Consider the following 14,368-nt stretch of genomic DNA (forward strand, 5'->3'; position numbering starts at 1 on the left):
AATAAATATTAAACTCAAAAACCCTGGGTCAACGACCCAGGCATCCTAACAGACAGAACCTATGACCGCCAGCCAAAACTGACAGTAAACATCTACGGTTCATCTTTGCTTCTTATATGTTTGTTCATTAAAAAGTACGTCAGAAACAAGAAACAAAAAATCATTAACAAAAAAAAAAAAACATGCAAGCAGCTGTAAAATACCAGAATGGAGCACACAACATCAAACATGAACAAGGACCAGTAACATAATTCAAGGAATACGCCACCTTTTCATAAAAGCACAAGTTGAAAAGTGGAACAAACCATTTAGGAACAGGTCCATACCATTAGCTTAGCACAGTTAGCAAGTTGTTTGCAAAAGTGAACCAAAAATATCCTGAATAAAAAAAGGAAAGTGAGAGTGACCGTTGAATCTTACCTCATTTTCCACAGTTGAATTCCCTCCAAAAACAAATGATGTCACTTCCTGTGTTCTCCCACAGGGGCTGTAGTTTTTTAAGGCAATAAAGCACATTCTAACAGGGTGTAAAATTACTACTGGGACAAGTACAGTATGAAGAAAGAAGTAAAGAAATTTTACCAGATTCAATTGCATAGCAAAATAAAGTTTAGTATAGTCATCAAATGTGTGTGTGTATATATATATATATATATATAAAATAGTGAGAGAGAGAGAGAGAGAGAGAGAGAGAGAGAGAGAGAGAGAGAGAATAAATTATCCTCTCGCCCCTGCGGGCGGTTTATCCTTCAAGCTTGGGTCCTCTACCAGAGGCCTGGGAGCTTGAGGGTCCTGCGCAGTATCTTAGCTGTTCCCAGGACTGCGCTCTTCTGGACAGAGATTTCCGATGTTGTTCCTGGGATCTGCTGGAGCCACTCGCCTAGCTTGGGAGTCACCGCACCTAGTGCTCCGATTACCACGGGGACCACCGTTACCTTCACCCTCCACATCCTCTCGAGCTCTTCTCTGAGCCCTTGGTATTTCTCCAGCTTCTCGTGTTCCTTCTTCCTGATATTGCTGTCATTCGGAACCGCTACATCGATCACTACGGCCGTCTTCTTCTGTTTGTCTACCACCACTATGTCCGGTTGGTTAGCCACCATCATTTTGTCCGTCTGTATCTGGAAGTCCCACAGGATCTTAGCTCGGTCATTCTCCACCACCCTTGGGGGCATCTCCCATTTTGACCTCGGGACTTCCAGGTTATACTCGGCACAGATGTTCCTGTACACTATGCCGGCCACTTGGTTATGGCGTTCCATGTATGCCCTGCCTGCTAGCATCTTGCACCCTGCTGTTATGTGCTGGATTGTTTCTTCTTTACACAGCCTGCACCTGGGGTCTTGCCTGCTGTGATAGGCCCCAGCCTCTATGGATCTTGTACTCAATGGCGTGTCCAGCGGGGTGGCCTGGGGGGGCACAGGCCACCCCCCCCCCCCCCAACCAGACTGGCCACCCCAGGTGCCACTCCAAAGGTAAAACAATAAAATTCAATCAAATATCAAATGTCCGATTATGTTTTCACGGTGAAGCTCAGATATCCGAGTGTAAGTGAATGCAGCACCGGCTTCTGCGCTATGTGCATCACGTTAGCAAAGGTAGGAGAGCCAAGCACGAAAGACGCACTGCAGGAAACAATTTTTCAGTGAAAGAAAATGAGGACAGAATAAATGTCCCAGTAAGTAATATTAAGTTTGTTGAGTTTAGTAAATTTCGGTGAAATTAGAATACCAAGGAAAAAATAACACTTAAAGAATTATTGCAGCCGTGGAATATTTCAGACAGTATGCTACTGAGGGCAGCTAACATAAGAGTTCTGAGTTATAAGATGTAATCTAAGTCGTAACATTGCTGTATGGAGCTGCAGATTTGGTTGCAGGTTAACATAGCTGGACTGGCCATCGGGCATACCGGGCATCTGCCCGGTGACTTATTTTTTATTTTTTTTGTAACGGCATGAACAATGAGAGGTGGTGGATTGGCCAGATGCAGGTCGATGTGTAAAAATAACTCAGTTGTTTGGTGGTGGCTATGGCGGGGCTTCCACAGAGGCCAGCAGGTGGATGAGGGAAGGGGAGGCAGGAGGAGAGCCCCGAAGCGGCCACCAGTCCGAGTGTCAGGTGAACTGAACTTCAGGTAAGAAGTTATGACCTGCAGTCTATCTGGGTCAGATACAAACCAAGTTTAGGTGGAGTTTATTTTTGTTGTGCTGACTTTTTACAGTCAGTTACAATAACTCGTACTGCGTTCTAGCCAGCTTGACGGAGTTTTTATACAGCTGGGTGGGTGCTATGATGTTACTGATAGTGAACTTTATTTTATTCATAAGGTTAGTTAGTAGAGTTGCCAACGACTCCTTAAAAAAATGGAATGGTCCCTCATTCAGAGAAAATATTACACGTTTCATATTGAGCTGAGACGCAGTTTGTCCCGAACTTCAGCTAGGATGGAAAAAGACACAAAACTGGAGTTATTCTGTCGTTACGCTGCACAGCTGCCTCTTCTTCTCTCGTTCTCTCCCCCTCCCTCTCCTGTTGCTACTTCAATCATGAAACTGATCAATGATCAGCTGATCGGCTCTCTTGTTTGTTTATCGCCCACTTTGCGCCAGAAAGAGGAAACCAGCAGATGTCGCGCTAAACAACAGCAGCACGTTTAAGCTTGATCAGCTGTTGTCAGAATTTATTTAATATTAATTTCTAGTATCAGCTGATGTTTGCTGGAGCCACAGCTGTAAAGCTGCTGGTCATGATGTCGGTTTGGATATGTGGTGAGAGGGAAACATGAAGATGAAACCAGGAGATGTCCTTACTGAATCATCAGAGCTGTGATGGAGAAACAGGTTTACCTTTTAGGTGACATGAATGAGTTGAAGTTATGAACTGTTTCTGAGAGACAAATAACACCAGGATCCTTTTCTAAGCAGCTGACAGCTGGTAACTGTGCAGGGGCGGGTCTAGCAAAGTGTTGCCAGGGGGGCAGGTAGGGCTTTAACAGGGAGAGGGGGGCACAAAGAAATACTTTTCTTTCTTATTCTCATTTAAAATATCTCGCTTTTATTAAATAATTATCTAAATCTTACAACCAAAGTTTTTATCTGACTTAAAATGTATAGAAATCATACATATACCAACAAGACTGTACATCACTGTCACAACAGCATTTGTTTTCATTCAAAGTCTTTATGGCTCTAATACCTGGTGGGCCGGTCTGTAGTCAAAATGCCCGATTTTCTGTCCCAGTCCATCCCTGCAGGTTAATACTGGCAGTGTCACCATGCCAGCTGTCTGTACTTCATCATCAGCCAGTGTTGTTCTTTATCAATATTACCAAAGTTTACCATAAGGCAGCAGAGAAAGTATTTACTTGCTTTCAGGTTTTATTCAAATGTTAGTCTTTTCATTTGTTTCCCCACTTTTTTCCTGTTTCAAAATCAAACACCAGTTTGTGAGAAGATTATCTTCTTTTTTTAACAGGCAGATAAAGTTTTGCATTGTCATTGGCTAATTTGTCAATTGTTTGTTACAAATGATCAACTAGCACCGGTGTTCACGGAGATCTTCAACCTCTCCCTGGCCCAAGCTGTGGTTCCCACGTGCTTCAAACGGTCCATTATTGTCCCTGTTCCAAAGAAACAACAGCCCACTTGCCACAATGACTACCGTCCAGTAGCACTGACTTCAATTGTGATGAAGTGTTTTGAAAGACTGATGAGAGATCACATCACTTCTTCACTTCCTGCCACCATCGACTCACTTCAGTTTGCTTACCGGACTAATCGTTCCACAGACGATGCCATATCTCACCTGCTCCACACATCCCTGAGTCACCTGGACACTGGCAGAGGGAATTATGTTAGGATGCTGTTCGTGGACTACAGTTCAGCATTCAACACAATAATTCCCTCTAAGCTTTTCACCAAGTTGACGGATCTAGGACTCAGCTCATCACTGTGTCAGTGGATCCTCAACTTCCTCACAGACAGACCCCAATCAGTGAGGGTAGGAAAACAAGTCTCCCCCTCCATCTCACTCAGCACTGGAGTGCCTCAGGGCTGTGTTTTAAGCCCCCTGCTGTACTCACTGTACACTTATGACTGTGTAGCCACATCCGACACCACCTCCATTGTCAAGTTTGCTGACGACACTGCTGTTGTGGGCCTGATCTCCGACAACATCGAGACGGCCTACCTGGAGGAGATTAGGAACCTGGAGACCTGGTGCCAGGAGAATAACCTCCTCCTAAACGTCAGCAAGACTAAGGAGCTGATCGTGGACTTCACTACAAAGCAGGCGAGGAATTACAAACCCCTCATCATCAGTGGCACGCCAGTGGAGAGAGTGGACAGTTTCCGATACTTGGGTGTCCACATCACTCAGGACCTGTCATGGTCCTGTCACATCAACACCCTGGTTAAGAAAGCCCGTCAGCGTCTCTTCTTCCTCAGAAGACTTAGAGACTTCCATCTGCCACTGAAGGTGCTCAAGAACTTCTACTCCTGCACCATCGAGAGCGTCCTGACGTCAAACATCTGCACCTGGTTTGGGAACAGCACCAAGCAGGACAGACGAGATCTGCAAAGGGTGGTGCGCTCGGCAGAACGCATCATTCAATCAGAGCTCCCTGACCTGCTGTCCATCTACACCAAGCGGTGCAAGTCCAAAGCTAGGAAGATTATGATGGATCTCTCCCATCCCAACAATGGACTCTTCTCACTGTTGAGGTCTGGAAAGCGCTTCCGCTCCCTTAAGGCCAAAACAGAGAGAATGAGGAGGAGCTTCTTCCCCCAGGCTATTCGGGGCCTGAACCAGGTGTAGGACTGGACTCTCCCAAACACGTCACTATAAGACTGGACTCTCACACACGTCACCACACGCACCACCACACATTTCCTATAATCCTATAATTCCTGTAATTTATAATCCTTATCTTTATAATCTCTTCTGCTATTTGCACATTCTTTACTGTAAATTCCTAAGTTAATTTGTAAATTTTTGTAGTAAATTGTAAATATTGTAAAACTTTTCTTCTGTCATTTAATGGTCGGGCATTGTACAGCTACAAGCATTTCACCCCCATGTCATACTGTGCATGGTTGTGTGTGTGTGACAAATAAAATTTGAATTTGAATTTGAAATGTTCGTATTTTAATATTAAAAAATGTTTTTGCCCAAAACATATGTGCACTATATGTCCGTAAAAATACTATGCAAGTATTGCTGTCCTTGAATGCTGAGTAAACACTGACTGATTGTATCTCTTGTACTTTATCAACGCAGTATCTAAAAACTTTGCACCGTAGTGGTTAAAATCTCATTCTAATAAGAGTTAAAAGCGCATTCGGTTATTAGGTTTACAGGGTTATTGGATTATGGTTAATGGTTGGTAGAATTTTTTTTAAACATTATCTGCCAATTACATCTGCCACCCTTCTCCAAATCTGTGCCCCTACCTGGCCCCCCCAACAAAAATTTTCTAGACACGCCACTGCTTGTACTCAGAGCTTGTTCCTGTGCTGCCATGATTAGTGCCTCTGTGCTGTCTTTCAGTCCAGCTTTGTCCAGCCACTGGTAGGACTTCTGGATATCAGCCACCTCCTCTATCTGCCGGTGGTACATACGGTGCAGGGGCCTGTCCTTCATTGATGCACTCAGAGCTTTGGGGGTGCTGAGCACCCAGACAGCTGCCCAGCCAGTCAAGATAAACTTCTTCCTTCTGTCAGTCCCTGCATCCTTAAATGTCTCCAGTTGTCCCGAGTTCTCTCTGACTGTCTCCTTGGTGCATTTAAAGCCCTGTTCCTCCCTGTCCTCGTCGCCTGTTGTCTTTGTCTCCGTTATCAGTCATAATTTTACCATCTCTGTACAAGTCTTCAAACGTCTTTATTAAATCAAAAGATTCTTAAATTCATCAAGTCTCTCTGTGCCTGGGTCCTCGTCACAAAACACGACATCACTGTTTTGTACATTTTAACACTATTTAATCCCACATTTGTGAAAGAAAAGCAAAACACTTTTTGAAAAGTTTGTAACAAAACCATCAAATCTGATAAAGGTTATTTAAATGCTGCAAAAGAAGAACGGATTGGAATAAAAACAAAAATACATATCCTAACCTTAATAAGTGGGGAAGAATAATGAATGATGCTCATAGTGAGTAAAAAGTAAACTGAGTGCATTTTTGGACAGGGATTCACTTTTAATGTGTATGTGTAATATAATACAGACACATAAAAATACACTCCAAAAATAGAGGAGTCCTTATGATATACAAATGTAAAAAATATTAATATTAATATAAATTATAGAGAGAGACAACAGGAGTTATAAGGCTAATTAGCATCCAGTCAGTTAGCTAGTTAGTACCTTGGGCTTAATACCGGCACATGCAAATAGGACAAAATAAGCAGCTTCTCTCCTTCCATTCCAAACAGGACAGTAGTAACAACAGCAGGCTACTGACAATGTTAAGTTTTAGCTTTTAAAAAGGCTGTATAAATTTCAATGGGAGCAACAGGACGGTCAAATGTTGCTGATTTTACTACAGAGCAGGACGGATTGTAGGTCAGCAAACATTGTCAGAAAACACGTTTTCAATACTGCAGGTTAGCTGGGTGTAATGTTTTTCAGCTAAAAAGAAACATGGCCTGACTCCTACCTAACGATATAAGAGTAACTGAAGGCTAAATGCAGCTAGCATGTCCTGTTTTAAGCCAGGCACTCACACATCCGCTCCGCTGCGTCTCAGCCGCCATCGCTCTGGCAGAAAGGATGCTAGAGCCAGAGCAGGGCAGAGCTGGAACAAACCATTTTGGGAGGCTCTATACTTTTGTTGTTAAAGTGTTACGTCTCAACCAAGTACTGTATGCTTTTTATACTTTTAGTAGTGTGACACACAAACAGCAAATATTGTCAAAAAAAAGTAAGAAATCTTTGGGGGTACTTTGATTCATAAAAAATGGGCTAAAAACGCTCCTGCATTACTCAATGAGAGTAACGTATTCTGAATACTTTGGATTACTTAATATATTACCTTGTTTTTTACAACTACATGAATGTCCTATTGCTGTGTGATTTATTACTATTACTGAAGGTTACTCTCCACACCAATACCAGCTAGATGTTTAAATCTTAATATAATGAGTAACAGTAGGTGGACATTAGGTAAGGCTGCACTTTTTGCAGTGATCTCGTATAGAAAACTATTCGGCGCGTATAAGATAAGATAAGATAAGATAAGATAACCTTTATTAGTCCCACACGTGGGAAATTTGTTTTGTCACAGCAGGAAGTGGACAGTGCAAAAGTTATGAGGCAAAAATTAGAATACAATAAGAATAAATACAGTACACAGCTGTACAGAATAGAATAAAATAAAATACTATATACAGTAGAATAAAATAAAATAAATATACAATAAGATAAAAAATAGAATACAAATACAAATACTATATACAACTGAGTAAAAATACAACGATGACAGAAAGGATTATTGCACTTAGTATTATTGCATATGTATGGATGTGTGTGCTTGATCAGTTAAAGTCTTTATTATGGAGTCTGACAGCAGTGGGGAGGAAAGACCTGCGAAATCTCTCCGTCCCACACCGTGGGTGCCGCAGTCTCCCACTGAAGGAGCTGCTCAGTGCTGTCACAGTCTGCTGCATGGGGTGGGAGATGTTGTCCAACAGGGATGACAGCTTAGCCGCCGTTCTCCTGTCACTCACCATATAAAACAGGTCCGCGGCTCCGAACCATAGTAAAGGGACCTCTGGCTAATACGTCAGGTTCGTGTCGGGCTCGTAGCTGAAAACTAGCTTTACTTTGTTGTCTGGGTCAACTTTGCTAGCGAGAGACAGAGAGAGGCGTTGAAAGACTCCAACGGAGCTTATTGTTTCAAAGGAAACACGAACACAGCGTACAGTCGAGTCTTAATAGCTTACTTACAGCTGGACTACACTGCCCACGAGGCTACATTCTTCAGGGCGATGCCTGTAACACTCTGCCTGTTGCCTTCTTATTAAGTCATTTTTTGAACAGTAATTTTTAAAAATATTTCTTCATGTCAGTATGCGGCCACATGTAGAGGTGACGTGGGCCGTGAGATTGAGACACAGACATTGGAGCCTCTTAATGCGTGTTTTGTTTGGGTTTCCACCGGCATGGAAACCAAAAACAGAGAGGGCATAGCCGAACATATGAAACGGGAAAAGACCGCCGTGTAATCCTTTATTTCAACAAAGTAACTGTATTCTGAATACCACCTTTTTAAACGGTAACAGAATACAGTTACTCATATTTTGTGTTTTAAATAGGTAACGGTGGTTCATGTACTCTGTTACTTTCCAACACTGACTGTGGGACGCAATGAAATTAAAATTGAGGGTGTGTCAACAAAAAGGTGTGTAATAAATAATATTTAATTTGCATTTGATTTATGTTTAAAGAATGGCAAACAATCACATAATTTAGGACTTTGTTGTACATATTTGGCACAAAAATCACTGAAAGTGAAATATGTGGACACGAAATGTTGCTGCACACACACAGACAGGTAGACGCTTATTAAATACATTCCTGTGACGTCATCACAGCGCGTCACCAGCAGCTGACCCGGCAGCATGTGGCGGACCGGGGCGACCTTGGTGTTCGGAGCGGGACTCGGAGCGGCGGCGAGCCGTCTGTTGAGCGCCGGAGGCTGGCGTGAGGAGGGGGGAGCCGGCCTGATGAGCCGGGTTCCGGTCATCCCGGTACCGGGAGTCCCGACGGTGCAGGCATCAGAGCTGCAGGTGAGTGTGCGTGAGGTCATAGACTTCCGGCATTTGCTTGTGTGTGCTCCAAAAGTGTCTTCTATCTAGTTTTCCTAACATTGTTTCCTTGACCCGATGAGGAAAACAAGTTAGGAGACGCTTAACGTCTCTGCTTAACGACGTGACGCCGGATCTCCGAAGTGTTAAAAACTACAACTTGCAGGAGACTGACTACAAAGCGCGCATCTCACTTTAGCTGTTTGTGAGACCCACAGCAGACCGGCTCTCCTTCAGCCTCCTCTCATTTATCGGAGCTGCTGTTTTCACAGCGAACACTCGAGCCTGAGCTCACACTGGAGCCGCTGAGTCTCTCTGCTGGTTCTCACTGACAGACCCTGCTGCTGTATGTCGGTAACAGCCAGTGGCGGTTCTAGCCTGTATTGCGGCCTGGGCGAACACTCCCTCTGGCATCTCTGTTTTGGACAGTACTATCCTCTATGCTGTTGTTGTATACAGAGGCAGCAGGTTGAGTGAACCACTGAACCACAAGCCCAGTAATGTTGTGAGGAGGATGGAGCTGAACTCCGTTAGGGTGGTGTCTGAGAGGCAGATGTTGTCCAAGATAAGGACAATCATGGATAATACCTCCCACCTACTCCATGACATGCTGGCTAGTGACAGGAGCACACTCAGAGACTGAGATTACCCACAATGCACCACTGAACGACACAGGAATCATTCCTGCCTGTGGCCATCTCCCTGTACAACTCCTCCACCTAACACACTGTGAACACTGCAACAGCTACAGCCTTTTTACACACGCTCTTTTCTACTCTGGAATATTCTTGTCAATTTTCTTGATATTTATTTATCATCACCTCTGTTAATCCTTGATATTTAGAATTGAGTGATCTGTATATATTAGTGCTGTTTCTTAAACGTGTAAAATCTGTAACATAATGTATTGTTTGGAGTTTAGTCTGTTACTGTTAATATTTTTACCATTTCTTCTTGGAGCAACTGTAATCCACATAATTTCCTTAGGGATTAATAAAGTATTCTGATTCTGATTGTTTCAGGATGACCTGCCATTATCCAATCACACATCTGCTTACCTGGATCTGTTGCTTGTTTCTCTTCTTTTCTCTATTTTCTAAACTGAGCACCCGATGGCTTTGAACTTTTCTTGTCCATCTTACATTGGTTTTAATTTTGCTCTTCAGTATGAACACAAATCCCCCAACTCAAGGGTCACCACAACATAACCTAGACCTACACCTTAGTTCACAGATTTACTTTGTCGAGGGTTTATTTCTGGGATTTCACACAACCCAGGATTCAAATCATGAATACATGATGGGCTTGGATTTACAACATGCTGAATGAAATGTGCTCTATTTGGAAGCAGCCGGTGTTGTGCCAAAAAGTGATTGTCTGCCAAAAACTGATTTCCGGTATTTGCCAAAAACTGATTGCTCGTATTTAAATTGCTATGAGTAACTTGTTGGGCTATAATATGTGAAACATATGTCAAATGCATCCCTCATGGATGACATAAAGTCATCTTGAGCCACAAACAACATTCGTGTAACAAGGTAGAAGCCGCAATCAGTTTTTGGCAGTGACTTTTATATAACCTTTATTTATGCAGTTAAAAAAATCTCATTAACATTAAAAATGTCTTTTGTAAGAGTAAGTTGGCCAAGAGGACAGCAGAAATGGCAGCAAATATTACAATATTTCTGTAAAAATATTTTAAGTGGGGATAAAGGACCGGATTGGTTATAATGTAAGTACAATAGCAGAGAGTTGTAAAGATACTTGAAAAACAGATATTGTTTTAATTCTCTATATAACCCCTTTGTAAACCCTGTTCACCGAAGTCTATTTACGAACATACGTAAAGATATTACACATAAAAAATACACAGAAACACTGGAAATCAGTTTTTGGCAGACAATCACTTTTTGGCACAACACCGGCCCCTCCCCTTTCAAAGGGTCGTGTGTGAGACTTTAAATCGTCAAGCTTAATTATAAATTTGTTATTGATCCTTTACCCCGAGTCCTAAAGTGTAAATTTATTTTCTAACTCTTCTTATATTTATTGTTTGTTTACTTGCACTGCTGTAACTGCAGCCTCGTCGTCTCGTCTCTATATGCTGGACTGTCTGTAGCGGAGATGACAATAAAGTTTACTTTGACTTCAGCACCGCGCAGGCGCACCGAGGGCTCTCGCGCTCACTTTTCGTGTATAGAATTATGAAGAAACATCGGTGCAAATTATAAGTTTGTATCATGATGTCTGGTGTTTTTGTGTTTGTTGCTTTGTTTTATTTTGCGAGTTGGTTATTAGACGCTGCTCCAGCCAGCCAGACACTCCGCCGCAAGCAGCAGGCGCACCTCGCAAACGGAGGGCGCTCTTACTCCCAGCAAATAGGTGATAGAAAACCGATCGGTGCCTCTGCCATTCCCAATATGCGCTGGCTGATGTCGGGGCAGCATGAGTACGAGCAACTTTATTTTTTCTTTTTTGCCGATGCCCGTGATGCCGCCGCGGGCAACCGCCCATATCAAAAACCGCTACTGCTGACAGCACATCCTCCTGTGACTGTCACGTCACAATCATTTGGCTCACTGGGTAAAAAAAAATGAAATCCATGGTATGTTCTTCTATCTGGCTGCTGTGGAACTCGTTTCCTCCGCCCTGCGACTGCATTTCCTCCATCATCACTGATCCTAGCTGACCTGAAGCAAACATGAAGCTGTAACATAACAAAGGACATCAATGATCACTGGGCTCATACGGCATGCTTCATGCAGCAACTCAACAGGAAGTAGTTTTTATTCACTCAGGCTCCAGCTGTGACTTTAACAGCTGCTCATAAAACTAGGAATGTATCAAAATGCAGTTAGAAGGAACACTTACACCATCTGCTGCACGCTGTTCATGTCGATGCTGCAGCAGCTCCTTCAGGTGTGTGAGTCCATAAAAACACTGAGGAAGAAGACTTCCATATACTCTGGATTATTGATCAATTAGTGGGAGGAGTCTCTGTGTTCCCGATTGGCTGATTGAGTGTGTCTCTGTGTCTAGGTGAGTCCAGGTAGCTCAGGAGCTGTGATGAAGTATGGCTTCCCCTCACTGGGCAACATCAAGACCAGAGAATCCTACGTCACCTCCTACGACCCCCGCACGCGTACTGCATCCTGGGTAATAGAGCGGCTAAACCCCGCCTCCCTGAGCGGACTGTCAGACAGGAAGTACTGCGAGTTCAAAGAGGATGACAGGTGCGACAGGAACAGGGCAGGTAAAGTTCATGTTCACATCAGTGTTCTCCCACCGGGCTGTCAAACACAGGGCACGTGGGCCAGAACCGGCCCTCATGAGGTGCGAGCTGGACTCGCCTTTCTGCAGCTCTTATTGAGATGCTGTAAAAATCCAACTGTGCGAGCAGAGCTGCAGATAAACACCGTGACCCCAACTTTCCTTGCTTGAAAATTGTGGTCCGTGCAGGTTAACGAGGCGACAGGTGAAGGACGTTCTTCTCTACCTGTGAAGTTGTTTGAATTCTTAACGTGTAACATCTGTTTTCATTCATTGGCAGCGTTCATGTTTTCCACCGAGCGACCAATGCCGACTACAAGGGGAGCGGGTTCGACAGGGGCCACCTGGCCGCAGCAGCCAACCACAAGTGGAGCCAGAAAGCCATGGACGACACGTTCTACCTGAGCAACGTGGCTCCACAGGTGAGACTTTTTACCTGGACAGGCTCATCCAGAGTATTGATTACCTGATTGATTCTATGGATCTCTGGTGTTTGTGAGCAGAACCCTCACCTGAACCAGAACACCTGGAACAACCTGGAGAAACTCTGCCGCTCCCTCACCAAACGCTACCTCAACGTCTACGTCTGCACTGGCCCGCTCTACCTGCCCAGGTAACCTGCTGCCCATCCTTCTGTGATGACTGAGGGGAGGGGCTTGGGAATGACATTGTCAGGTGCGTGTTTCAGGCAAGAGGCTGACGGGAAACTCTACGTTCGATATCAAGTGATAGGACGAAACCACGTCGCCGTGCCGACACACTTCTTTAAGGTGAGGGCGACCCGCCGGATGGTGTCAGCACTCCTGCCCGTCAGCTGGCGATAAGTTCTCCTGTCCCATGTGCCCTCAGGTGCTGATCCTGGAGCAAGCGGACGGCAAGGGGGTGGAGCTCCGTTCGTACGTGTTACCAAACGAACCTATCAGCGAGCAGGTTCCTCTGGAGCGTTTCCTGGTTCCCATAGAAACCATCGAGCGCATGTCAGGACTCCTGTTTGTGCCAAACATCATGAAGAGGACCACCGGCGGCGTACGGGCCATCGCTGACAGATGAGCTGCATTACCCACAATCCTCTGCTTCAGACTTCCTTTAATCACAGATCAATAACGTTCGAACGTTTATGAACTTAATTATTTGTGAACTATCAGTGTGAGCATTGCTTTTGATCGAACAAACACACAACATACCAAAACAATTTTATTTAATGTTACAAAGCATCTGCACCTTCAAAATAAAAGTCTTTTTTTAACCCACTCCCTGTCCCGATTTCAAAGTGTTTTTATAAAGTCTGTCCACGGGGACACCACATGTTGATTGGCTGCAGGTCAGCTGTTGTCCAGCTCCACGTCGTCACTGAGCTCTGAGAAGATGTCAGAGAGCTGATAAAGTCTCTCCTTCTCCTCCTCTTCCTGCGCCTCCTGGGGCTCACACTTCTTCAGTCTCTCCTCCAGGACAGGGACGGCTCTGCTCTGTAGGAAGTCGATGATCTCTGAGAGACAGGCGATTACAGATTACTGCAGGCTCACCTGAACACGACACTTAAACCTGAATTACTCTGAACAACTGAACCTGAGAGCTTGCATGCTGCATCCAGGTGCTCAATGAAAACTGGGAAATCTGAGGGGTGTACTAAATGCAAGGACCACACATCCAGGCTTTGTTTGAGCCCCAGTCTGAGTAACGCCCGGGGTGCTCATCGCCTGTCTGTCCGCTCAGTTTGAGCTGCACTACAGCGCAGCTGCTCCTGACCAGGTGAGCAGTTTAGTTACCATTGTGATCGAACAGGTAAGAAGACTTCAGAGGGGTCGGGCTGTCTCAGGTGTGCTCCGGTTGGAGGTTTCTTCGATGCTCGACATGACACGACTTGTTTGTGTGGTTTGGTTTTGGAGAACAGATTCGGCGTGTCCTCGTGTTTGTGTGGTCGGAAACACACTGCACACAAACAGCTGAGGTCACGTGACCCGACACTCGGGTCACATGATCAAAGCTACACTCTGGTTTAATCTGACAGTGCGACACAAACAGGAAGTGGAACACACACCAAGCTCGAGCTGCTCACCTGCGTACGACAAACTCGTCCAGTTTGGAACTCTGGAAACCTTCAACCTGTAAAACATCTTCTGCACACACATCGGCGTCACAGTCCTGAAACACACACACAGGTGTGACACCACAATACTGCCTGTAGTACAGTCTATTGTGTACTTAATACTAGTTTGACCTCACCCGATGAGTCCAGCCACCTCGTCCCAGTCGATGTCCGCTGCGTCGTCCACATGCATGTTATAGAGCCTGAAC

General features: G+C 44.5%; 2 protein-coding genes across 4 annotated transcripts in view; one reads left to right on the forward strand and one right to left on the reverse strand.

The window, feature by feature from the left end:
* Positions 1-8,578: 8,578 nt before the first annotated feature.
* endog (endonuclease G) lies at positions 8,579-13,323 on the forward strand. The gene is made up of 6 exons (XM_076891234.1): positions 8,579-8,785; positions 11,843-12,036; positions 12,354-12,495; positions 12,577-12,686; positions 12,762-12,843; positions 12,923-13,323. Exons 1-6 carry the CDS (start codon positions 8,618-8,620, stop codon positions 13,121-13,123), a joined length of 897 nt encoding a protein of 298 aa, XP_076747349.1. The 5' UTR covers positions 8,579-8,617; the 3' UTR covers positions 13,124-13,323.
* The window catches only part of LOC101471259 (uncharacterized), a 15,062-nt gene continuing 13,948 nt past the window's right edge, over positions 13,255-14,368 (reverse strand). For all 3 annotated transcript variants that reach the window (XM_014410170.4, XM_076891233.1, XM_012924829.5), the window contains exons 9-11: positions 14,297-14,362; positions 14,130-14,215; positions 13,255-13,559 (exon numbers count right to left, since the gene is read on the reverse strand). In XM_014410170.4, coding sequence (XP_014265656.3) covers positions 13,396-13,559; positions 14,130-14,215; positions 14,297-14,362 — 316 coding nt within the window. In that variant the 3' untranslated portion in view covers positions 13,255-13,395. The remainder of the gene's footprint in view (positions 13,560-14,129; positions 14,216-14,296; positions 14,363-14,368) is intronic.

Source organism: Maylandia zebra, linkage group LG12 (assembly GCF_041146795.1).
Source record: "Maylandia zebra isolate NMK-2024a linkage group LG12, Mzebra_GT3a, whole genome shotgun sequence".
Taxonomy (NCBI): Eukaryota; Metazoa; Chordata; class Actinopteri; order Cichliformes; family Cichlidae; genus Maylandia; species Maylandia zebra.

Coding starts and splice junctions, on each gene's coding strand:
- endog (XM_076891234.1), top strand. CDS start 8,618: ATGTGGCGGACCGGGGCGACCTTGGTGTTCGGAGCGGGACTCGGAGCG. Junction 8,786..11,842: donor TGCAGGCATCAGAGCTGCAG/GTGAGTGTGCGT, acceptor CTCTGTGTCTAG/GTGAGTCCAGGTAGCTCAGG. Junction 12,037..12,353: donor GAGTTCAAAGAGGATGACAG/GTGCGACAGGAA, acceptor ATTCATTGGCAG/CGTTCATGTTTTCCACCGAG.